Below are 26,344 nucleotides of genomic sequence, written 5' to 3' on the forward strand. Positions count from 1 at the left end.
ATTGTTGTAGAAAAGTATATTAAAAGACCCATGGGGTAAACAATTTTTTGTTCCACGGACTTAAACAACTCGGTGGAGAGAAGCAAATTGTACAAAGTGCCTTGCTCAAGGACACAGGTGAAGCAACTAACCAGGCCAGGATAGTGTCAATGCTGTCAATTACAGATGTTCACAGCCTTAGGCCACGACAATCATATTTTGAGAAGGAAACTTGATAAACACTGACCCGATGAGCCATTTTGGCTCGGGACAGACTCTCATACATAGTGTTGATATAAATTTCATTCAGAATAGTTGGTGTTGTCTAGTAATAAAGTTCATAGTTTGTATCTTTACAAGCAGCGGATAAAAAGAGTCTTTGCTTTCCAACTCAAGGTAACCCAATAAAGTAAATATCAAAGAGATGACAAATATGTGCAGTGCTTACTTTTAGCGAGATTTCAGCTATTAACTTATAGGCAATGGGAGACTTTCAGGACGCTTGGTGGCAGCAGACTTACCAGGTAAAATCCATTGTTCTTGGTAATGTGCGCGTACCCAGAACTACGTAAACAATGGGCATTTACCTGGTAAGTCTGCTGCCACCTACCGTTCTAAAGTCTCCTATTAGGGTAGTGATCTTTGATTTGTGTTTATACATCTTCTGATGAGTTTTTTATTACTTCCATAGAAAATTAGTCAAGATTTCCCCACGATTCCAACAGGATCCACCGGGATCCTACCGGTATAGAGAATCATCCAAGTTTCTTACCAAGATCCATGTTAAGGTCAGTCAGAAGATAAGGAATATCGGCCTGGAACCTGATTTAGTACAGGGAAACCTTTATAGGTTACTGTCACGTGATGTGATGCCACTTTCAACAAAGATACTGCGGTTTGCTATAACTTAGATACCACTGGCAGCCCCAAAAATGAAGCCGGGATTGTGCCAGGATTCTGCTGGGATCGCACTAGGATGAGAGAAACTCCTGGATATCCCGGTTCTTTACTGGGATCCCGGTCATGGTCATTGAGAAGAAATTGGATTCCGGTTAGATTAATCGGGATTCCAGTTGGATTAGGCTGGATTCCAGTTGGTTTAAAAGACATCCTTTGGATCTGTTTAATTTATTGCTTTTTTTTCTTTTTGTGTTATAGTGTTTATTGACTCTTATTGTTTTTTCTCATTGCTTATCTTTTTTTAGCTTAATGTTAACATGTCAATATTGTCTTTACAGCGATTTGGATTTGTTTATGTAAGACTCACGTAATATCATCTGTTGATTGTCAACGCCTTCAACGGCTCCAAAATCGTGCAGCTAAACTGATCTACCTGGCCAAGAAATATGAGTCACTCCCATCCTTCACGATCTTCACTGGCTGACAGTCTCTAACCGTATCAATTTTAACATACTTACCCTGGTCTATAAATGTCTCAATACCGCCTCTGCGCCTTCATACCTAACGGATCTCATTCAGTTGTACAAACCTAACAGATACCTCCGGTCATCTACTGACACCAGACTACTTGCCATCCCCAAAACACGCACCACTACTGGGGAAAAAAGCTTCCACGCTGCTGCCCCCAAACTCTGGAATGATTTACCTCAAAGCATCCGCCACTCTAGCTCACTAGCAGCCTTCAAGAAATCTCTCAAAACACACCTGTTCAAAAGATTTGCTTGCTTTTATTTCTTATATGCTCTTTGTTTATTTTGTGTGTACAGCGCTGTGGTACTTTCCCCTGTTAGTTAGAGCGCTTTGTAGATACCTTGTAAAGACGCTATATTCAATAATATACCACGCTATGGTATACCACACGAGGCTACTACATACAACATTGTACTGTAGATCTGTATCAGGTTTTCATGCAATGCCACATTAGGCTACATTGGTATACCATGTGGGAGGCCACTGCATCATACAGCTTTGGCTACTGTAAATTTTGTACTGGGTTCCTTCTTTACATTATTAGGCTGTACTGGTATATCATATGAGGCTATTGCATACAGCAATGGCTACTGTGGATCTGTATCAGGTTCATGCAATGCCACATTAGGCTACATTGGTATACCATGTGAGAGGCAACTGCATACAGCATTGGCTACTGTGAATTGGTATTTGGTTCCTTCGGTGCCTTTTAGGCTATACTGGTATACTATAATATGAGGCTATACTGCATACAACATTGGCTAATGTGATATTGTAATGGTATACCATGTGTGGCTACTGCATAAAGCATTGGCTACTGTGATACTGCAGAGGTTTCCTGTGATAGACTATATTATAACACCCCTTGCAAGTATTCTGCCTGCTCATTGGTTTAGAGCGCGTCACATGACATGTCTTAGTTTTGCTAGACGACGGCCGTGTGATAGTGCGTCGGTTTGCCATGCGCTAGTCCGAAGACTAGCACACGGCGCCGTGCGCTAGTCCGACAGACTAGCACACGGCGTGCAGTACCCAGACGTCCGTTGCGTGTACGAGGATGATAAATTAATAGTCTGTAACCATTTCGGATTGCACGACACTACATGCAACACAGTAAATAAAAGTGTTTGCAATCTGTATTCGCGTCGTCCGTGGATTGTAGCATTCAGGTCTGTAACTTAATAATAATAGTACAGTATTTAGAAATGTTTGGGGTGTTATAAAACAAATATTGACTGCTTTTACTCGTGCAATGGTTAAAAACTATGACTCCCTCGGTGATCCCCGGAGCGTTCTATTTTCCCGAGGCGAAGCCTCGGGAAAATAGAACGCTCCGGGGATCACCTCGGGAGTCATAGTTTTAACCATAGCACTCGAAGCAGTCAATATTTGTATACTGGTATACACCTACGAGGCTGCTTATAAAACACAAAATAAATTTTACTGTGACACCACATGTTTTGCTACAACTAACTTTAATAATGTTATGCAACTGGCTATTGTACCTGGGTCAACTATTTGAAATAATATAGACCATGTGACCTATGTTTACGTTCAAACCGCCCTCTGTTGAAAAAACACTGTATACGTCATGTTTCGCCGAGCAAAACGACACTTTAGTCGTGGTAAGATTGCATACACTTTCTAGCTGGCTGCCAAAACACAAAGGTTTTGACCGGCGGTATGCGCGCGAATCATGTTATGGTTTTCGTGTGACGTCAGAGGTCACATTGTCTATACTATAGGAAGTTGCCGCATGCTGTATCGGGTAATATTTGTTTCCTTTATAAGGCCGTTTCCGAGTTGGTGGCTACGGATGCGGCTACGACCGTTGCCAGGGGTGTTGCTAAGAGTGCCCTATACTTCAATGCATGATGACGCGGTGATCCAGCCGTAGCCGCTGCCGTTGCCGCCAGTTCGGATCCGGCCTAACGTTACCGTTACAATATTCTACAAAAGGGAGATACCGCATCTACTGAGAAAAATGGATAGTATTATATCAGACCATTGGCAGGAGTACCGTATTAGGATATCGACGAACTGTGTTAGGATATTTGGTTACCATTGAATCTCAACTTTAATGCGAAGCCATTGGCTACGTGACGATCTACTATAGTGGCCACATATTGGGGGAATTGAATTTTTGATGAAACAAGAACGGAGTTCCGCACACAGTCGGGGTATGTATATTGAGAACGAAAATCTCCTAAAGAGACATTGCAGATTTGACCTAAGGTAATCTAGGTAAAACTCTAACCATCAATGGTAACAGTTTTTATCATTTTGAAAATGCTTGTTATATTTCATCCATCTTTTTTTCTTGTTGTTTTTAAGGAAAAAAATATTTTCCACCTCCCATCTGCTGCTGTACTGTACGGTATAACTAAAACGTTAAAGGTACACTGAATGATATTTGAGCACATGAAGCTACTGCCTGATTTGTGTTACAGTTCAGGTCAATGGAACAATGCGGCTTGAGCAATGTTGAGAACACTGGACACCATTGGTAATTGTCAAAGACCACGTCTTCTCACTTGCTGTATCTCAACATGTGCACAAAATAACAAACCTGTGAACATTTGAGCGTAATCGGTCATCGAAGTTGCGAGATAATAATGACAGAAAAACACCCTTGTGTTGTCACACGAAATTGTGTGATTTCAGATGCTTGATGTTGAGACCTCAAATTCTAAATCTGAGGTCTCGAAATTAAAAGTCGTGGAAACATACTTCTTTTAGGAAAACTACGTTACTTCAGAAGGATCAGTTTCTTACAATGTTTTATACTATCAACAGCTCCCCATTACTCGTTACCAAGAAGGTTTAATGCTAATAATTATTGTGAGTAATTACCAATAGTGTCCACTGCCTTTAAACTACTTTTTGGATGATGTTTTTTTTAAGACAGGCTTCCGACGCACCATAATGAATACTATGATAACTATATAAGAATTTCAGTGTTATAATTTGATATCTGTATCTACTGTACGTGCAATGGATTAAACAACGCACACTACTACAGATACCAAACCTGTTTTGTATTGCGCTACTTGGATATAGTGAATTAAAACATACAATTTCAGAACCTCGAATCAAAAACCTTGTTTAGGTTGTGCTTAAACACGAGACAATTCAAACGCTATAAGTAGTGGTTCTTTTGTCAGGTGTTAGCTTAGATTGAAGCTTAGGGACCCATGTCATCTGGGACATCCTCTAGAATCTTGACTTCACCACCAATAACCTTCTTTTGCTCCTGGTCTTCGACAGGTTCTTCTGGTTCGGGTGCCTTTATGACTACCGGTTCAGGTTCTCGACACGCGTCTTCTCCGATGAACTCCTTTACTGTCACCTCACACAGCTGTAGAAACGAACGCTTATCAGAGGGGATGTCGACGCTAATGTAACGCGCCACCAACGGTGGGTCACATACCAACTCAATTGTGCCTCCGGGTGGAGTTGCCATGGCAGGACTGACTACATCTCCGCACTGGGGATTGCTTTGAATGTTGCGACTGGTACCCGCGCGAACAACAGCATTCGTCAAACGCTCACCTAGTGATAGAGATGAACAAAATAACAGAGAATTTGTTTTCATTAATGAAACAAAAGTAACCCATTATTTCAATAAAGCAGTTGTGTTGAGTACTTACTACAACAATCCCCACGATTGAGAAGGACAACTTTACTGATGCAGTGTTCATCTTCAAGGTCTACTATCCACCATGGATCAATCTCTATCTCTGTTTAGTACACAAAATAACAACAAAACATTAAAACCAGAGTTAACAAATTACATCAGTACATGCTATTCTAACCTCATCTAGGTATTTTGCACAAATTAACATGACATGTTGTATCCACAAAGAAGTTACGATTTGTCGACTTACTTGTGTGTGTACAGATAAATCCTGGTGACAGCTTAGTGTCCAGGTTTCCGTCTGCAGCTTTATCTGGCGAGTACCTGTTGTCATAGTAAGAACTTTGCTCCGTCGGCTTACCGATTATAGACAAATCGCCTGTTCAGAAACCAAAAAATATATTTAGTGTATTGTGACTTTGTTGTCAGAATTGCTTGGCATTCAAACTCCACTAAGTTTAGCAGCTTACCAAGTAGATGTGATAACGGTCCCACTGCAGCGATAACGAGAACGATAACGATCACGACGCAAAGAGAACGCGTTTTATTGGTTGAATTGCTCCACGCAGATTACGCACACGCCCATTCAACCAATAAAATGCGTTCTCTTGGCGTCGTTATCGTTAATGTTCTCGTTATCGCTGCAGTGGGACTGGGCCTTAAAGCTACTTTGAAATTGGGCATTTTGACATTTACATAGGTTTGTGCAGTGTCCACAATCGATGTACAATTACTGGGTAGAAACCTACTTGAATGTGCTATTTCCAATACCGATATAGCAACGTTGACAAACCTACTTGAATGTGCTATGTCCAATATCGATATAGCAACGTTGACAAACCGATCTGAATGTGCTATGTCCAATATCGATATAGCAACGTTGACAAACCTACTTGAATGTGCTATGTCCAATATCGATATAGCAACGTTGATTTTCGCTGTACAAATCTCAGTGAATCACTGAGATTTGTACAGCGAACTATGAATGTTGCTATTTCGGTGTTTGTCACTTGACATTTAAGTAGGTTTGTTGGACGTGTCAAACATCAAACTAACTTTGCTGCCATGGTGTGAAGGTTGATTATTGTTATTTGTGTTTACCCTCCACGATGTTTTGTTTTTGTTTGTTTTATGCAAGTCGCCTGACACACAAGGCCTGAAGGCAATTTCAAGGTGTGAGCTACAATTGTTTTTTCCAGAGGCCATTGCCACCTACTCCTAGGGCTGAAACAGGGTTACCCCTTTTACAGTCCATACGAATGTAGGCTTGGGTATCATCAATTCGAAGCCGGGCCGGTAGAACAGAAAGCACTACCTCCCCAAGTTTATGTAGCGAGTGTCACGACACGACATAGATCCGTACCCACACCCTGCTGATGATCATCATGTATATTATTGTGACCCTCTCAAAAAATTAAATCATCGGATAAGGATAGAGGCTACGGCAGTTTGTTTCTTTACACTCGGTGCACAGTGACCATTTTATTCCTGTAACAGACGAATAAATATGTGTTGCAAGGTTTTCGCTGGAAATCAGTATGAGGGTTGTGGAAGCGCGCGAAATTGAAATGCATCTCAAGAGAGGGCGCTCCTCATGAATAATTAAATGTTACATAATAAAAAAAAATGCAATAAAAATAATAGTTGGGGTACAATTCATATGACCGTCACATTATTATACAGATATTTACTGGTAATGAGGTAACTACTGTACGTCTATTCCCACGAGGGACTTGAGTGACCAGAAGTGCGACCGATTTCCCGAGGCCGAAGGCCGATAAAAATAGGCCCCCTCTTCTGGTCACTCACAGGCCCGAGGGGAATAGATGTACACTGGTTACCGAATTATGCCAGTCAATGTGTGTTTTATAACACAGCTCGGTCTGAAATGGAATTAAGAACCGAAATCCTGAAAAAGAAAGGAAGTGTTGTAGTTGCTGTTCACGGTTCAAGTCAAGAGAAGGCGCTGTAACCGGGCACTATTTCCAAAGACTAGTGCCCGCTTGGGAACTAGTTCCCGCAAAACACGTGCGCGCCATCACTAGACTATATGAGTTCATCCCACGTGACCGTGTTTCAGCCAACCAGAATACAGAATAAGCAAGTGGTGTGTTATAAAACTGATTATACTAACGTTCGTCACTTTCACACTGGTTGACGTCAAGTTCGTAGATCTCTACTTCACGTAGTTGCAAATATTCGTTTCTGCCTGGTATGTTAACACTGACGTAACGCGCACTCAACGGTGGTCCACAGTAGACGGCCAGAACTCCGCCTCTAATCTTGGCTTGTTCAGCGGTGATTGCTGATCCGCATCGGGAATTTGTGTGTATGTCTTTACTTGTTCCTGCTCTCACAACAGCATTCGATAAACGTGCGCCTAATGAAATAAATGTAAAAATACAATATCAAAATCTTGTTTCGGTCACACGCACACATTCAATGTTTTGCATCCCTGTTGAAACAGTATTCAGAATTCCCCTATGAGTCCCTGTTTGTGTTCCTTCCTTGTTTGGATCTCGGTCTCCAGAATGTAGTGATTATAAAATAATTTAGTTTGTGTTGCAGTCGCTGTGAGGACATTGCCTTGGTCTCTGTATACATGCTCTTAAAGATACTGGAAATATAATTTTTTTTTTTTCAAACATAAGAGTATATGCTTACGAACAATAAAACAATTCTTTAAGTAATTGTTTGTCACGATTTATATGTTTAAAAAATATATAAAGTTGTTTGGGGGGCTGACTCCGCCTACCCCTTTTGTGACGTCAATCGAGGCAGACTTTGCCTGCAATGCGTATAGTAAACACACGTGCAAAGTAAATGTACGTCTAAGTCGTGAGTTGGTACATTTCAAAAAGTGTTTTTCTGCATTCAGCAGCAATGCACCTGGTCGGCATTGCCGGAAAAAAAACAATTTTTTGTTGTTGAAACGTACAAACTCACGACTTGGTCCGTACATGTACTTTGCAATTGTGTTTACAATACGCATTACAGGCAAAGTCTGCCTCGATGGACGTCACAGCCAGCGCCCTCTCGGGTCGGGGTCTATTCTTAAATTTGTAAATAACATAAGAACTGATTTTTTAAAACCTTAGTTAACTGTTTATTCACATTCCACTCATTAAAACACATATATTAGTGACAAAAGCTTTATTTTGAAAAAAACCCACTTCCAGGTGACTTTATTACTGGACATTATTGGTAATTGTCAAAGAGGTTGCGAGATAATAATAGAGGAATTTGATTTCGAGACCTCAGATTTAGAACTTGAGGTCTCGAAATCAAGCATCTGAACGCACAGAACTTCGTTTGACAAGGGTGTTTTTCTCTTTCATTATTATCTCGCAACTTCGACGACCAATTGAGCTCAAATTTCCACAGGTTTGTTATTTTATGCATATTTTGAGATACAGCAAGTGTGCAGGCTGGTCTTTGACAATTACCAATAATGTCCAGTGTCTTGGGGGATAGCATGCTCTATTGGTCTCATTGCTAACCTGGACATCTGACGTCACACGTCAAGGCTGGTGAATTAGGCAGGAGATCTGCCTTTAGCTTACTGTCAAAGTCCATAATCACCTTTCACCTAAATTCATTTAACATACACACTGCATGCGGCTTGCCGAAATAAATTGAATAGCAATTTACAAGAATGCATGATTGTGAATTAGGCTTCTATCTGTCATAACTGACATGGAAACCCTATACTTACTGCAGCAATCATAACGGTTGAACAAAACCACTTTACTGATGCAGTGCGTGTCTATAAGATCTACTCTCCACCATGGATCAAAGTCATGACCTGCAAAGGAAATATTGATATTTTGAACGGAAAACTGAGGGAATATTTTCCACTAAAACCCTACTCTATAAAAGTTTGAAAGACACACACTACCCGTCTTAATCTTTTGTGACGTCACTTAGTTATCCGAGGTCTGTCTCCACTACCCTGATTCAGGGAGGTTCAATTCAATTCAATTCAATGAACATTCATTTTCATGTAGACAATAACAATTTAAGCATATACACTAGAAAACAAATATCGATGAATATAATAATGAAGGACTGATTTGAAGATAATCTAAGGCAACGTGTTCCTTTAAGAGATAAACAAATTTTTCACAAACTCTTTTTCGCTAGGTTTGAGCTTGGAGCAAGTTGAGCATCAAAGGAGAAACAAATCTGTCCTTTCCACTTTTATTTTACTAAGAAAAACAGTATAATTTTAACATTTTGAAAACAACCTTAAGAAAAGTTTCTATATATTACGACAAAAGAGTGAACATTTATGGCTAACTTGTTTCAGACACTGGACACCGTTGGTAAATGTTGTGCTTGGTGCAACTAAACATCTAAACAACATAATGAACCTGTGAAAAATTTTCGAAGTTGCGAGAAACTTTTGAAGAAAAAGTATCCTTGTCACCCAAAGTTGTATGCTTTCAGATGTTAACTTCGGGAGCTCAAAGTCTAATATTCTGAGGTTTTGAAATCAAATTCGAATATTCTGGCGGAAAATTACTTTTTTCTTGAAAACTACGTTACTTCAGAAGGTGCCGTTTCTCACAATGTGTTATACTATCAACCTCTCCTCATGACTTGTTAATGTTACCAAGAAAGTTGTAATGCTAACAATTATTTTGAGTAATTACCAATAGTGTCCAGTGTCTTTAAAAAATGAACCTGTTATTGTCTCCAAGTGAAAGTGGGTATATAATGAGGCACCCTAATATAGACGATGTGACCTCTGACGTAACACGAAAACCATAACATGATTCGCGCGCATACCGCCGGGCAAAACCTTTGTGTTTTGGCAGCCAGCTAGAAAGTGTACGCAATCTTACTGTGACTGCGCAACTCAGTGCCCGGCGAAACATGACCTATAGAGTGTTTTGTCAACAGAGGGCGGTTTGAATGTAAACATAGGTCAGATCGTCTAGAGGTTGTTTACCGTCCAGCAGAATGACTTACCGGTGTGACTGAAACCTGAGTCTACAAACTTGCCAATAAAACCATCGGCGGCCCTCTCCGATGGGAACCTCGTATCATCGTATCCGGAGCTTTGTTCGGTCGGGGAACTCAGAATGGAGATTCTCCCTGGGTTAGAGGTAAATATGAGAACGAGGTAAATTTGTGTTAGAAGTAAACTTGGGTTTGGGTGTAACTTCGGGTTCCGAAGTTAATTTGAGAAATAGGTCGATTTGGGTAAAGAGGTAATAGTTTGGGGTTCGAGGTTAATATTTGTGTTTTGGGGTAAATCATGTTGAGGAGGTAAATTTGGGTTTGGAGGTAAATTTGGGTTTAAAGCCATTGGACACTTTCGGTAAAAAGTACTGCCCAAGGCCTACACTTCGTGTATCACAATTTATGTATAAATAAAATTACAAACCTGTGAAAATTCAGACTCAATCAATCATCGGAGTCTGGAGAAAATAACGGGAAAACCCACCCTTGTTTCCATACGTTTCGCCGTGTCATGACATGTGTTTAAAATATATCCGTAAATCTCGACATCGAGAATTGAGAATTGAGTTTTCTCAAAAAGTAAAGCATTTCATAGAACAATATTTCTAGAGAAGTCTTTCACATTTACCTTCTGTAATCCCTGTAAGTTATTTGTAAATCTGTGAATTTTGTTTTCAATGTCTTTAATAGGTTCACTTGGGTTTAGAGCGAAGAGCTATATAATAAGATCTTAATTAGCTTGATGGTTTCGAGGTAAATTTGGGATGGAGGTAAATTTGGGGTGGAGATAAACTTGAGGTTTAGAGATTAATTGGGTTCAGATGTAAATTTTGGTTTTGGGGTAAACTTGGGTTTTGAGGTAAAATCGGGTTTAAGAAATAATTGAGTGTAGAGGTTAATTATTTCGGTTTAGAGGTAAATTTGGTTTGAGAGGTAAATACACAGCTTATTGTTTTGCTTTTTCTTCATTAAAGCCATTGGACCCTTTCGGTAAACACTATTGTCCAAGGCCCACACTTCGTGTATCACAACTTCTATATCAAATAACAAACCTGTGAAAATTTAGGCTAAATCGATTATCGGAGTCTGGAGAAAATAACGGGGAAAACCCATCCGTGTATCCGCGCGTTTCGCCGTGTCGTGACATGTGTTTAAAAATCCGTAATTCTCGCTAACGAGAATTGATATTGTTTTACTGTTTCCTCAAAAAGCAAAGCATTTCATGGAATAATATTTCATGGGAAGTCTTTAACCACTACCTTCTGTAAACCCTGTAAGTTATTTGTAAATCTGTGACCTTCTTTTTTTTCTGTACCGAAAGGGTCCAATGGCTTCAAAACATATTCTAGTTATATCCCAATTTACTGTTTTACGATGCTTGTACACCCACACTTCATTATTTAATTAATCTGAATACTGTTAGAGCGTGCGTTATCTGTTTTTCCTTTTGTTCTCATAAATTCACATTGATTGAAAAATTATGGATGTTTTCGTTTGACGTAATTCTGATTATTCAACTCTCTGTGATCAATGGGTGACGTTGATTCCTGTCATGAATGTTATTTTTAGTAGCGTTACATCTAACTACAAAAGGATGAAGGTTAATGCATAAAGGCTCTTTTGTATTCGTGAACTTTAGATTATGGATTATATACAATGAAAGACAAACTCTTTGGAACCAAATGGGCTTGAACGTTAAACCAAAGAGTGTTTTGTTGGCGACAGCTGTGAGATGCCTTTGTGTGCAAACTAATTAGCTCTTTGGTTAAAGGCAGTGAATACTATTGTTAGTTGTCAAAGAATAGCCTTCACAGTTGGTGTATCTCAACATATGCATAAAATAACTAACCTGTGAGAATTTGAGCTCAATCGGTCATCAAAGTTGCGAGATAGTAATGAAAGAAGAAAACACCCTAGTCATACTAAGTTGTGTGCGTTTATTAGATGGTTGATTTTGAGACCTCAAGTTCTAAATCTGAGGTCTCGAAATCAAATTCGTTGAAAATGGCTTCTTTCTCGAAAACTATGGCACTTCAGAGGGAGCCGTTTCTCACAATGTTTTATACCATCAACCTCTCCCCATTACTCGTCACCAAGAAAGGTTTTTTGCTTATGATTATTTTGAGTAACTACCAATAGTGTCCACTCTCTTTAATAGAAAATGAGTCACGATAGTTGATGCGTAGGCCTACTTTAATTATCGGGATTAACTTTTTTTATACATGTAGTGTAGCATAATCGCTAACTTAATTACATTTTAGTAATAATGGTGTAAGCGATAGACACATGACAAGATCAAAGGATTTGAACCTGCAATTTCTAGGCTGATCAGTTCCTTAAAAAAATACACATCTGCAGCGTTACGCAAAATGTCGTGTCATAAGAATCTTTTTTTTTTTTTCACAACCAGATTTCTTCGAAGTAAAATGTTTCTCAAAATGCTGTATACTATCAAACGCTGAAAAGATTAGTAGTGTCATTAGTTTAAAAGAGTGATTATCAAACGTTTACTTTTTTACTACTAAAGTATTTTACGATTTAGTGGGGAAATAATTTCTGATAATACTCCCTGACGTACTTTCTATTTGGTGGCATCGTTGAATAGGATATTCCTCAACCTTAACTTCATGAAGATGTAGGTAATCCCTGTTTGGTAGAACAACGTTGACCTCACTCGCCAACAACGGCGGGTCACAGTAAACATCAATGACGTCCCCATTGTTCAAGTGGGATTCCAGTGGTGACCCGCATCGTTGATTCAGATTGTAGAATGGACTGACCCCAGCTCGGACAACGGCGTTCGCTAAACGTGCACCTGTTGCACAAAAAACAAGTGTTCAACTTTCAGTCGTTTTGATTAATTTGTGTTCAATATGTCATTGCCTAAATGGAAAGGGGTATTTAGGCACAAGAGATGAAGCACCTCTGGGGTGGATTTCACAAAGGTAGTCCTAACTTAGGACTAGTCCTAGGCAATGCTAAGAGATAGGACTAGTCCTAAGTTAGGACTACCTTTGTGAAATCCACCCCTGGGGTAATTTCTGGATACTGGATGAATCTCCACACAAATTATTAATGGTCGTGATTTTTTTAACTTCCACATGGTCACTCATCACTTTTCAGCGAGATAGTCTTTCGTTGCCATTATTGAATACAACATTTTCACGAGTTTGGAAAAGTTTGTACACCCTTGTTAATCACATGGTGGGATTGGCTGGCGAAATTGCGCGCATGCGTGAACGATGCCTTAGGCCGTATGAAAATGGTGGCGCATGTGCAGGAGCTTAAAGGGTTTGGATACTTGTTTTAACACAAAACACCATGTCCACAAATTTACGTTAAACTCATACCGTTTGAAGATTATTATAGTAGAAAGCGTACCTTAAAATATTGGTTGCTGAGATATGAGTAATACAATGTCATGAAAATACGTTTTTACATGCTAAAAAAATTTTGTCTCATGATCACTGAGACGAAAATTATTTTCATGATATTGTTTTACTCATTTCTAAAAAACAATAGTATTTCAGCAAGTAATATTTTCAGGGTAGCTTTCTTCTATCATTATCTTCAAACTGTTTAAGTTTAGTGTAAATCTGTAGACATTGTGTTTTTTTCAACAAAAATTACATAACCCTTTAATGAAGCTGAAACAGAGATATCGTAAACTGTTTGAGATAGAATCATACAAACAATACATGGTTATTTCGGGTGACCAGTTGATGTTAGCTCCCCTTCGTATTTTGGAAGGTTGCAAACTTGTATCAGAAGTTTAGAAACTAGTAATAGAAGGTTAGAAACTAGTATAGGCCTATTGGAAGTTTACCCTACTGGCAAGTGAGAAACTAGTATTGGAAGTTGAAAAACTAGTACTGGAAGTTGACAAACTAGTGTTGGAAGTTATTAAACTAGTGTTGGAAATTGAGAAACTAATATTTCAAGTTGACGAACTAGTATTGGAAGTGACAGACTTGTATTGGAAGTTGACCCTACTGGAAAGTGAGTAATTAGTATTGGAAGTTGAGAAACTAGTATTGGAAGTGGACAAACTAGTGTTGGAAGTTGGCGGTCTAGTATTTGAAGCTAATAAACTAGTGTTGGAATTTGAGAAACTAGTATTTCAAGTTCACGAACTAGTATTGGAAGTGACAGACATGTATTGGAAGTTGACCCTACTGGAAGGTGAGAAACTAGTATATTGGAAGTTGAGGAACTAGTATTGGAAGTTGACAAATAAATCAAAACAACACTGCAACAAATTATATTGCGGACTCCATTCGTTGGGAAACGGGGCTATATAGTTTTACCGATGACATTTCAGCAAAATTTGTTGCGTAGAAAACTTCAAACTTACGCCAAATGATATCTTAACACATAAAGGGTCCAAATTGTTTTAGCGACTTCGTTCGTCGAGTTGATCTTTAAATACTTACCGCAACAGTCTTTACGATTGAAAAGGGTGACCTTTCCAATACAGTGTTCCTCCTTGAGTTGAACTGTCCAGAACGAATGCTCATCATTCTCTATTTTAGAAACAGGCAAAACACACTTGGGAATTTAAAGAAATTAAGAAAAATAATCGTTAAGATCACAGATTACAGCTTGCACGTTCTCATGATGATGATAGCAGACAGTGGCGTAACTAGACATTTTCATTTGGTGGGGCAAGTGGGGGCAAAGATTAAATTTGGGGGGGGGGCCAAAGAAGTGCAAGATTATTATTAAATATGTTAACTGATATATAGTTGATACACACCAATGCAGTTCTAAAACAGTCTATAGTCAGCATGTAACAAAAGATTGCGAAAACAACAAAATCTTAGAGAACATGTCATTTTGTATAAGATAAAACTTTTTGACTGTATAAAAGGATTAAATTACCAACTGTGGTCAACAAGTACCAATTTAGAGTTGTACACGGTATTCTCAACTAGGCTTTGTGGGTGTGTAAATACCCAAAACATAATAATATTAGGCCAAGTAAAAATAGAAAAATAGAAATGTTTAGCGTCCCCGCCCGCTTCCTTTTTACAGGACACCTCTTTTTTTTTCTGAGCGGGTTCTGAGCGGGGGTGGCGCCGCCCCCCTGCCCCCCCCCCTGCCCCTCCTGCCCCCCCCCCCCCTCTGGTTACGCCACTGATAGCAGAAAACATCCCTTAAAAAATGTTTGTCTGAAAAGTCATTTGATGAGAAATGAATAATCTATTTCCGTGTTTGGAGTTTATCGCTCAGTGAGCATTCGAGATTTACCATTATAACTGTGTGTTTAAAAAGCCTTCCAAGGCGTTTTCATGCAGTATAATTTCTGAAGATTCTGAAGATAAAAGATAGATACAACAAGATCTCTAGAACTATAACGATAAGTTAAATTTAAAAAACTACACACGAAGTCGTCAGACGATTGGGCAAGTAATTGGCAATAGAAGAAAATATTAAACAGACGCATTATCAATATCACTCAAAAACTGTATAATTGTTTTGCTCATTTCTCAGGGGCTGCAGCGCCTCAGTGAGTGGTATTTCGGGGGAGGTTTTCTACTGTCATTGTCTTCGGGCCCAGTAGGTTTGGTTTGGAAATGTGGACATTTTGAAAAAGTACCCAAATCCTTCATGGGCCTTAGTTTTATTGTTTTATGTTATAATAGTTATTGTGTATATCGTTTGTGTAAATTGCTTTTTATTTACCAGTGTTTAATGTACAGTATATAAATGTTTACCTTTTTATGAGCTAGGTCTGGAAGGGCACATTTATTTTTGATGTCAGGTGTTTTTTTTTTTTTTTGTATTGTTCTTACTTTTGCCCTTCCCTTGACGTACTTGTTTTATTGTTTTGTCCGAAGAATTAAAGCAAAATAAAATAAATAAAATATGTATACATGATACTCACTTGTATGGAAGAAGCCATGATTTACGTCTCCGTCTACACCTTTTGAGGATGGATATAGGTTGCTATCATAGTCAGAACTTTGTTCCGTATGGAATCCGATGATGGACAATGCTGTCAAACAAAAATAAATTCATTTCAAGGGATTGCATAACATTTGGTATTTGGGACCATACGCTTGTTTCAATCGTATGCAGATAACATACCATCAAACTATAGTATCTGAATGTTTTATTTAAAGGGAACAAAATCTACAGAATGTTGAACAAAATCCAAAGAATGTTCGTGTTTCTGTAGGCTTTCTCAACATTTATGTTTTGTGATTTGTTTACACCTTTTGGGCCTGCATGACCAAAACATGTGAGTTCTAGAAATGGTTCCTTTCTTTATTCCCGGCTTCGACTTTTGTGATTTGTTTACACACTTTCCATTCATTTGTTTGTGGTGGTGATATAATTGCTGAAGCTTGTGTAGATTTTGTGAGGGATGTACATTTACGCATGAACAAAAAGTTAATAAATATGAACAACAATAAGGGAATAACATGTGATGATCAGGGCCAAATTTCGTTGTATGTACATGTACATTATTAAAGGATTAAAACAATCGAACGGTTCAACTTTGAAAGACTTTGTCAGTCTTGATAACAACACTTGCAGTTTTAAAGACAAAGTGTACGTTTTCCTGACCCCCCCACACCCCCCAAAAAATAAATGTGTTTGGTTTGAAACATCTTTGGATCATAGAAAGTGTATGTTGTTATAGATTTCATGCCAATAAGCCTGACGCTTTTCTCATATTCAAACCTGTGGGGGTAACAAAAATATCCCTTTCTCTAAAACTAGTTAAAAGGGTCGTTCCTCATACTGTTTTTAATATCAATTTAGACCACGAGGGAAACTGACTGGGTAAATTTTGAAATGATTTTTTGGGTTGAACAAAGAATTGACTAGAGTGGGATTCAAACCAACGACCTCCGGATTAACGTGCCGGCGCTATCTAGCCCTATGTTGGCGGAGTCCCTGTTTTGTCAATATCTTTGTTCGGGGTAACAGTCAGAAGCCTTACAACCGTTAACTGCCGTGTAGCCAGGGATCACACCCAAATTACGATACAACCTGGGAAGCGGCAGCCAGGACTTTTTTTTCAGATATCGATATAAACCACAAGGGGCTCAACAACTCTCAAGTGGTCTTTATACCAAAAGTATGTTTTGTATTGTCACTAATTTGTTGACGATTGCAAAAGGAACTGTAATACCTGAAGCAAGGTTCAGGCATGGGAATGGAACCTGGGTCTCAACATGATGTGAAAAGTAGTCAGTGAACCACTTCGCTTACTATAAAGGCAAAGTTTCTACGTACGTTTGAGTTCATACAGACTGCGATCAGCCTCTCCAAAACCGTCCCAGTCCAAATCATCTTGAGCCTGTAACGATAAAAAAAAAATGAACAAATGGTTTTAGACATTTTGGGGCTACCGTGAGCTAGCGATTTAAAAAGAAAAGACTCATTCCTGTCATGCACAGCTATGCAAATTTACATGGGAAAGGGCACATAAGGAGCCTTAGCCGAGATTGGGAACAGTTGGGAATATATACCCCTGCACCCCCCGGGTGACACCCATGTAAATGTGTCAAAGGGGCAAAATGGCAATTGCCCCGTTCCTACGCTCTGAGTGAAGTATCACGCCATGGACAGGTCAGAGTAGAGATACATAAATAAATGTTTGTCTTACCACTGCTCCCTTGGTTGTCAAGAGGCTGAACAGTAACACAAGGGTGAAGACCTCCATTGTACATTAATTTCTTCTCATCCGTTCCTCTCTTCTCACTGATGCAGACACCAATTGATTTAAAGTTCTCTCTCAGTTGCTTTTTATTATAAAAACCCTGGCCAAAAAATATTGATTAACTTAAATTAAAGGTAAACGACGCATGCTTTCAAGGTCTTTTCATTTGACACATTAAAACAAACCCCATCTGTTTTGTCAAACTGGACAGCTCTTAAAATAACGCACTAAGCGCACTTTAAAGCACTCGACACGGCTGGTAATTTGCCAAGTTCAGTTTGCTCACTTTGTGTATCCAAACATCCGCATTACGTAACATAATGTGTGAAAATGGGTACTCAATTGGTCATCGAAGTTGCAAGAGAATAATGAAAGAAAAAGAAAATCACTCTTGGTAACTTACAAATGTCTGAGAAATTATGAAAAGACTTCCGCTTTAATATTGAGTAAGAAATTACCTCTTTCTCAAAATCTACTTTTCAATTTTTTTATACTGTAACAGCTTTCCATTTTCTCGTTATACAGAGTAATTTTTTCTAATAGTTATTTTGATTAATAAGCAATGGTGTAATTATCATAATGTTATTTTGTTAATTATATTATTTCTCAATTATTGATAGGGAACAGGTGTTATAAGAAATAGTGACGCCATGGATTGATATTTTATGGGTTCTGCGTTTTGATCATTATGCCTAAACACGGTTGAATAACATTATAAATGCAGTCAGTGTTTATAGGCGACCATTTTCCCCTCCGTTCCCGCCCTGTGGGAAAAAAACAATACAAAAGTTGCCCTACGTTAGGAGGAGTTTTGTGAAATCGAAAATGTCAAGCCGTGAACTTTGCTGAATTTCATTAAAAATGTTTTTAAATTAATATATTGATATGTCAAAGCATTGTCATTTTGACGCGCGCCGTCAACGGCAGAAGTGTTTTTAGTTTTTTCAAAACCTTGAGGTAGGGGGCTGATTTTTATTTTAAATTACGAAAAATTCAGAAGTGTACACATATCAAAAGTACATTTTTATGGTGAACATACGCATCATAGACAAGTCAAAATAGCATCTCCGTTAAAACATTCCGCTCAAGTAGCTGTTTAAAGATGTTTCTTTGAGAATTAGGTATCCAATAATATAGACGATATGACCTATGTTTACATTCAAACCGTCCTCTGTTGACAAAACACATGTTTCGCCAGGCAAAGAGTAGCGTGCTTTCGAAAGACCACGGTAGGGACACAGGACGGTGAACAAATTCTAAGCGTGTTTTTTTTTTTTTCCCAGGGAAGATGAGGCTACTTAGCGTCAAGCACCTAAACAACAATAACAACGTACATGTGTACCTTATAACATTGAGCAAGCCTTGCTCTATGCTTATAAGTAGCTCCCCGTCCCCAAGACGGAGGACGCTACATGTTACATGGAGCTCGCATGGAGATGCAATACAATTACACACGTGTATAGTAGAGGGTACTCTCGACACGCTTGGTTGGTTGCACCATGGTTGCCACCGCGCCTACATGTACAACCCGTCCAAGTGGCCTTATCTTTCCTGGGGGAAAAAATAAGCTATAAGGGATTACTGATTGTTTATAATAGAGATCAGTGTAGGAAGCAGGAAAATCGATCGACGCATGCGCCAAACTGAAGTAGACTCCGTCGTGTAGAGTTTCGGAACGCTAATTTGGTGAAACAACGTCCGGTCTGTACGACAACGGAGTGATGTCGTTTGTACACGTTGTATGGTGGGGGAGCCTTGTGATAGACTCGATTCAAGCCCCGTTCTCGTGCGAGAGATCCTAAAAAATAATATCCGACTTCAAAATGTAGCTATTGTGGTCCCGAGAATGGCCAGGCACAGGGGGCTAGGTTGGGGGATGCCAACCTCGCAAAAGTTGTATAATTTTTAGGCGATGAGACTGTAAATAAAAGGAACCTCATGGGGACTGGGACTTGAATCAATTCTATATCACCATGCGGTCCACAACATACAGGACGGGAGCACTCAAGCGTGAGAATACAGATTACTGTGTTATGCTCTGTCCCGTCCTGTGTCCCTACCGTGGTCTTTCGAAAGCACGCTAGTTGCGTAGCCACAGTAAGATTGCGTACACTTTCTAGCTGGCTGCCAAAACACAAAGGTCATGTTATGGTTTTCGTGTGACGTCAGAGGTCACATCGTCTATAGGTTGATAAGATGCGGACTGTTGACATCAAATTTGCGTATATTATGAATCAATCTAGCCTTGCTCAAGGCAGTCGCATTATTCACTCTGAAAGAAGACACCGCTGTAAACCCACCCGTATACACTGTGCTCACTGTGTGTATTCACACCGCACGACCCAACCGTATACACCATCACAGTGCTCAACGCACACCGTACGACTACTATGCGCAAGTCATCCGCACTCGTACTACTAGAGGCCGGTTCATACTCGCTGCGCATTCACTGCGTACGCACCGCGCGGACCCGTTTTTAAAGTCCGCAGTGCGTAAAAGGAAGCGCACTGCGTAATCGTCTTTCACAAATGCGTATGAATTTTTCACAATTGAACCTGGAAAGAAGGCTTCATAATGTTCAAAAGACTGCTGCAAGAATGATTCTAGCCTTGTTCAAGGCAGTCGAATTATTCACTCCGGAAAAAAACCCGCCCCTGTATGAAAACCCACCCTTATACTACACTGTGCGTAAAATGTGTGTTAACCACATCGCACGACACGATGCCCCGTACACTATCCGCATGTTTGACCATGTTTTACTGTAACAGTTTTCAGCCGAAAAGTTTGTAATCAAAACAGCAGTTATCAGTGTTTTTCTTCAGAGATTATTGACACCTGGTGTTACTAGAGTCTTGCCAAAGAAGTGAGTACCTTTTCAGTTGTGACTTACGATGATATAAGCCCTTATTAGAGCAGACATAATTTACTGGTTTTAATGTTGAAATTAAAGGGACATGCAACTTGTTTACATGCAGATTGAGTACATTAACGGATAAGAAGTTTCCCAGCTTTTGCTAGGTTCAGACCAGATATGAGAAATTAGGGATTGTTTATTATTGATTGACATTACTCAGAACTAAGGAAAGATTAATATGTATCCCAAGTATCTACTGGATTATTATGAGAAACTAAGGAGTTTTAAGAACCACTTTCTTACTGACAAGTTCATTTTTTATTAAGGATCACATGTATTAAGGATCTCTTTTCTGTATGTTTATTTACAGTTCGAATTACATTAAAATACGAATGCAAGATCTCTAGTCCGTGTCACAACTAAATGCCTTACTCTTTGATGAGCCACAACATTCGAATTCTATTCTGCTAACCCGGGATCAGAAGGGAGTACTGCACCTGTATCAGAATGACCGACTCAACAGTAAAAGAGTTAAAGGTCAAAAGAAGGAATGCCAAGGCGGCACTCACAAGACAGGGAAAAGCCCTACGCTTGATGATCGAAGGCAACAGGGCAACCGATGAAGTTTCAAGTCAGCTTGAAAAGTTTGAACTGGTGTATGACAGTCTAGTTCAAAAGCATGAGGCTTATACCGAGCAGATATTGGATGACGATGAATTTACTACCGAAGAGGAGTGGTTAGAAGAATGCCAACAAATGTTCATAGCTTTACAGTGTGAGGCAAAAGATCATCTTACTCCAACACCTACAGAGAAAGAGTCAAACCCGAAGGAAGAAGCCAGTGCCAGTGCAGAGAAAACGAGTTCCAGTGATGACCAGTACAGTTCAAGTACCGAGCAAATATCCAGTGCAGAGCAAACCAGTACAACTTCCAGTGCCAAGCAAATAACAGAATCCGATAGCCATATCAGTAAAAATGAAGCAAGTGATCAGAAAGAAGAGCAGAAGAAAGTGAATACAGCAGTCCATGATGTCGACAAATTCTGTGGGTTTAAAATGGAAAAGCCAAAGATGCCCAAGTACACAGGGGATGTCAGAGAATACGCCATCTTTAAAGATGACTTCAAACATATGGTTGATAAGAGGTATGGTAAGAGGGATGCCATCACTCTGTTGCGTACATGCCTACAAGGAAAGCCGTTGGAGCTGATTAAGGGAATTGGGTCCGATACGATGCAGCCTGGGAGTATCTCGATACAATATATGGTGATCCACGATTCATTACTGACACCGTCACCCAAGATATCATGAAGTTCAAGCCACTCCGAGACGGGGAAGATGCCAGATTCCGTGAGTTAGTTCATCTTGTGAGAAGGAGCTATAACACATTAAAGGAGGTGGGGCGCCGAAACGACATGGATAACAATCATATGCTAGCAGTCATTGAGCAGAAAATGAACGCTGACGACCGTAAGGTGGGGTCCAGACACTTGGAAAGGGATAAAGAAATGGCGACGCTACAAGGACTGCTAGACTGGATGTCATCGGAAATGAAATCGAGGATGAGAGCAACGGCACCAGTACGATGTGTAAGTCAAAGTCCCCGATCAAGCATCAATCACATTCAGATTCAGCAGAAAGACCCGGCATCAATGCCTTTCCGTGACAAGTGCTGGGTTTGTCACACTTCCAGCCACTGGACAGACCAGTGTGACAAGTTCAAGGGAATGAGTCCAGCCAACCGATTTAAGATGGTTAAAGAGAACCATGTCTGCTTCAGCTGCCTCAAAAAGGCAGGAAAAGGCCACAACGTGTCTACCTGTTCGAGAAGACGACAATGCACAGAGATGATGAACGGACTCCAATGTAAACACTATCACCATCAATTACTGCATTTTACTCCCCAGCAAGCCACCGGTTCAGTCAGTGTTGCAGTAAGTACAACCCGAGCAGAGGTATTGCTACCAGTCCTACAAGTGCAGATCATGGGAACCCAGATTACTCAACCAGCAAATATCCTTCTTGACTCCGGGGCACAGATTATATTGATCAGAAAGTCCCTTGCCGAAAACTTGAAGCTCAAAGGAAAGGATGTAATTACTACCATCACCAAAGTGGGAGGAGAAGAAGAAGAGCTTCAAACAAAAGGCTATGAGGTCCGTCTTCGTCCGAAGTACAAAGGTCCAACTTACACTGTTACTGCCATTGGTATCCCCTGCATAAGCGACGATGTTGCTGAAGTTGACCTATCAGAAATGGCCAAACTGTTCAAACTACATCCAAGCAGTCTCCATCGAGGTAGCGGCCCAGTAGACCTACTCATTGGCATTGATCATGCAAGCATACATGCTGGTGAAACCCATGAAGCCCAGAATCTGATTGCCCGCCAATCACCACTTGGTTGGGTGATTTTTGGAACCGGCCCTGGGAACAAGACCAAGACAAGCCGAGTTCTCCATGTAAAGTTCTCAACACCAGTATATATGACAGATTTCTGGAAAACTGAAGCTATGGGAGTAGCCGTGAAGTCCTGCACATGTGAACCAGAAAAGCTCAGCCCAGCAGAACTAAAGGAAGCCAAAATAATAGAAGAATCCTGTACCCGAAATGGAAACCGATGGACCGTCCCTTATCCTTGGAAAAGGGATCCAAACCAGTTACCAGATAACAAGATCCAGATAGAGAAGAGGCTCTATTCAACAGAACGCTGACTTGCAAAAAACACAAGTCATGCAGAAGCCTATGATGCCCAGATGAAGGAAATGGTGGAAAAGAAGTTTGCCCGGAAGCTGTCTGAAGCTGAACTGAAGTCATACAAAGGTCCCGTACACTACATCTCTCATCATGGAGTTTTGAGGCCAGAAAGTAAAAGCACACCTCTCCGAATTGTCTTCAATTCTTCAGCAACCTACCACGGGCAATGTCTGAACGACTACTGGTACAAGGGGCCTGACCTTCTTAACAATTTATTTGGAGTCATCATGAAGTTCTGTGAAAATGAAGTGGCAGTCATTGCAGACATCTCAAAGATGTACCACCAAATTCTGATTCCAGAACGTGATCAGCATGTTCATCGCTTCTTGTGGAGAGACCTGAATACTGACCGTACACCTAATACTTACGTCAAGACAGTTCTGACGTTCGGGGATAAGCCCGCTCCAGCCATGGCTCAGATCGCCCTGAAGAAAACAGATGAGGCTGCCGAGAAACAATTTCCAAATGCAGCACAAGTCTTAAAGGAGAACACCTACATGGACGACATATGCGATTCCGTCCACACTGTGAATGAGGCCAAGAAGCTGACAAGTGAGATAGATGAGGTGTTAGCTGAAGGGGGATTCCGAGTAAAGGGCTGGCTATCTAATGAAGCTCTGGAAGAAAACAATACCAGTGACAAGGAAGAGGAGAGAATGAAGTTCCTGGACACCACAACTGATGAGAAAGTGCTGGGAACAGTATGGAACCGCAAAACTGACGAATTCCACTACAAGGTCAACTTGGACTTGGACAAGAATTTGTCCACCGATGATCGAGAACTGATGCAGAGAAAGTTAACAAAGCGTCAAATTCTGAGCCAGATTGCACAAATCTTTGACCCGATTGGATTCGCTGCAGCCTTTCTCATCCGTACCAAGATTGGAATGCAACATCTATGGCAACAGGGTCTGGACTGGGACCAAGAAATACCCAAGGCAGATCATGACAGTTGGATTCAACTATTCGAAGAGATGAAAGAGTTGAATGAGATCAGTTTTGAAAGATGTCTTACTCCGTCGAATGGTGTTGGTGTGCCCTTGCTGTGTATCTTCTGCGATGCTTCAGAGGAAGCTTTCGGAGCCTGTGCCTACATCCGATGGCAGATTAATGATGGCACCTATGATGTCAGATTCATTGCAGCCAAGTCTAGAGTAGCACCCCTGAAGAGGCTCACCATCCCACGATTGGAGTTGCAAGCAGCAGTTATGGGTACAAGGCTGTACCAGGCCATCAAGGAAGAAATGCGCCTACCAGTAGAGGAAGCAGTGTTTATGACTGACAGTATGATTGCCCTATCTTGGATTCGAAGCCAAGCCAGAGGATTCAAAACATTTGTATCCAACCGAGTAAGCGAGATTCAGAGCCAAACAGATCCCTCACAATGGAGACATGTTCCAGGAGAGCTGAATGTAGCAGATGACGTCTCTCGTGAAATACCTGTGAAACAATTGACCCAGCGTTGGAAAAATGGTCCAGAATTCCGGTGCTTCCCAGAAGAAAGTTGGCCAAAAGATGCAGAGAGGGTAAACCAGATGGAGGTAGATAAGGAACGACACAAGACCCAAGCTGTATTCATCACCACCGAAACTGAGGAAGCCGTTGACTGCAAGAAGTATTCTAGCTGGAGAAAGCTAATCAGGGTCACAGCCTACGTTCGTCGATTTGTCCAGAACATACGAGCCAAGATGCAGTCTTGTGTAAACAAGGAGTCTAAACAGGGTCCGCTCTCACCCCAAGAGCTGACAGATGCTGCCAACTACTGGATTACCAAGGCACAGAAAAATCTGCACAAGCGCAGGGCCAACGGAGAGTTCAAGTCATTGAGTCCATTCACAGATGATGCAGAAATCTTAAGGGTTGGAGGCCGACTGCAGGAGTCTACGATGTCTTACACTTCAAAGCACCCAGCACTGCTTCCCAATGATCATCACATTTCAATTCTGATTGTGCGTAGTGTTCACCAACAGGGCCACACTGGTGTTGCTACCACTGTTGCAAAAACAAGGCAAAGATACTGGATCCTGAAGGCACACAACCTAGCCAAGACGATCAAATTCCGCTGTGTGGTTTGCAGAGAGGCAGAGCATAAACTTGAGACACAGATCATGGCTGATTTACCGAAGCAACGCCTAGCGCCATACACACCACCATTCTAATTCACGTCATGCGATTACTTTGGACCCTACCAAGTGAAGATTGGACGTAACAAAACAGCCAAACACTATGGAGTGATCTTCACTTGCCTGAACACCAGAGCAGTGCACCTAGAGCTAGCGGTGGACTATTCCACTATGGAATACATTCAAGTGCTCCGCAGATTCTTTTCTATTCGAGGCTATCCAGCTCAGATGATTAGTGATAACGGAACCCAACTGGTCGGAGCACAACGGGAACTCCAAAAGATGATTCAAGGTTGGAACATCGAAGAGCTGAAACAGTTCGGTGCAGAGAAAGGCATGGAATGGAAGTTCATCACACCAAGAGCACCACATCAAAATGGGTGTGCAGAGGCATTAGTCAAGAGCTGCAAGACTGCGCTGAAAAGGGCTGTTGGGGCTTTACACAGTTTTATTAGAAGTTGCGAACCTCGTAAACCAACGCCCGATTGGAAGGATCCCAAATGACCCAGATGATGGCTCCTACCTGAGTCCGAATGATATACTACTTGGAAGAGCTTCGACTGATGTTCCTCAGGGGCCATTCCAGGAGACCAAAAATCCTAGACACCGTGTGGAGTTTGTTCAGAGGATTATCGACTCTTTCTGGAAGCGCTGGAGCCGAGATGTTCTACCCTGCCTGGTACCACGCAAGAAATGGAGAGCTGAAAGGCGTAACGTACGAGTTGGTGATGTGGTAACTGTGTCAGATACCAATCCTGTCCGGGGCAAGTGGTGTGTCGGCAGGGTTCTTGAGGTCTTCCCTGGATTGGATGGCAAGGTGAGGAACGTGAAGGTGAAGACTGAGAGCGGAGAATACCAGAGGCCTATCACAAAGATAGCAGTGATCTACCCGGCAGAAGGTTATGATGATGAGGACTAGTCGC

At 40.7% G+C, this 26,344-nt stretch overlaps 3 protein-coding genes across 3 annotated transcripts; 2 read left to right on the forward strand and 1 right to left on the reverse strand.

The window, feature by feature from the left end:
- Nucleotides 1-3,702: 3,702 nt before the first annotated feature.
- Nucleotides 3,703-17,758, reverse strand: LOC139940590 (uncharacterized). Its single transcript, XM_071936922.1, has 11 exons — nucleotides 17,637-17,758; nucleotides 17,264-17,327; nucleotides 15,903-16,013; nucleotides 14,449-14,538; nucleotides 12,594-12,830; nucleotides 10,022-10,147; nucleotides 8,763-8,852; nucleotides 7,182-7,427; nucleotides 5,298-5,426; nucleotides 5,061-5,150; nucleotides 3,703-4,962 (listed from the first exon to the last, which is right to left on the reverse strand). The coding sequence occupies exons 1-11, from the start codon at nucleotides 17,691-17,693 to the stop codon at nucleotides 4,595-4,597; spliced, it is 1,608 nt and encodes a 535-aa protein (XP_071793023.1). The 5' UTR covers nucleotides 17,694-17,758; the 3' UTR covers nucleotides 3,703-4,594.
- A 4,093-nt stretch (nucleotides 17,759-21,851) lies between these two features.
- On the forward strand, nucleotides 21,852-23,255 carry LOC139940868 (uncharacterized). Its single transcript, XM_071937244.1, has one exon. It carries the CDS (start codon nucleotides 21,852-21,854, stop codon nucleotides 23,253-23,255), a length of 1,404 nt encoding a protein of 467 aa, XP_071793345.1.
- A 42-nt stretch (nucleotides 23,256-23,297) lies between these two features.
- LOC139940869 (uncharacterized) lies at nucleotides 23,298-25,457 on the forward strand. The gene has a single exon (XM_071937245.1). It carries the CDS (start codon nucleotides 23,298-23,300, stop codon nucleotides 25,455-25,457), a length of 2,160 nt encoding a protein of 719 aa, XP_071793346.1.
- Nucleotides 25,458-26,344: the final 887 nt, after the last annotated feature.

Source organism: Asterias amurensis, chromosome 8 (genome assembly GCF_032118995.1).
Source record: "Asterias amurensis chromosome 8, ASM3211899v1".
NCBI lineage: Eukaryota > Metazoa > Echinodermata > Asteroidea > Forcipulatida > Asteriidae > Asterias > Asterias amurensis.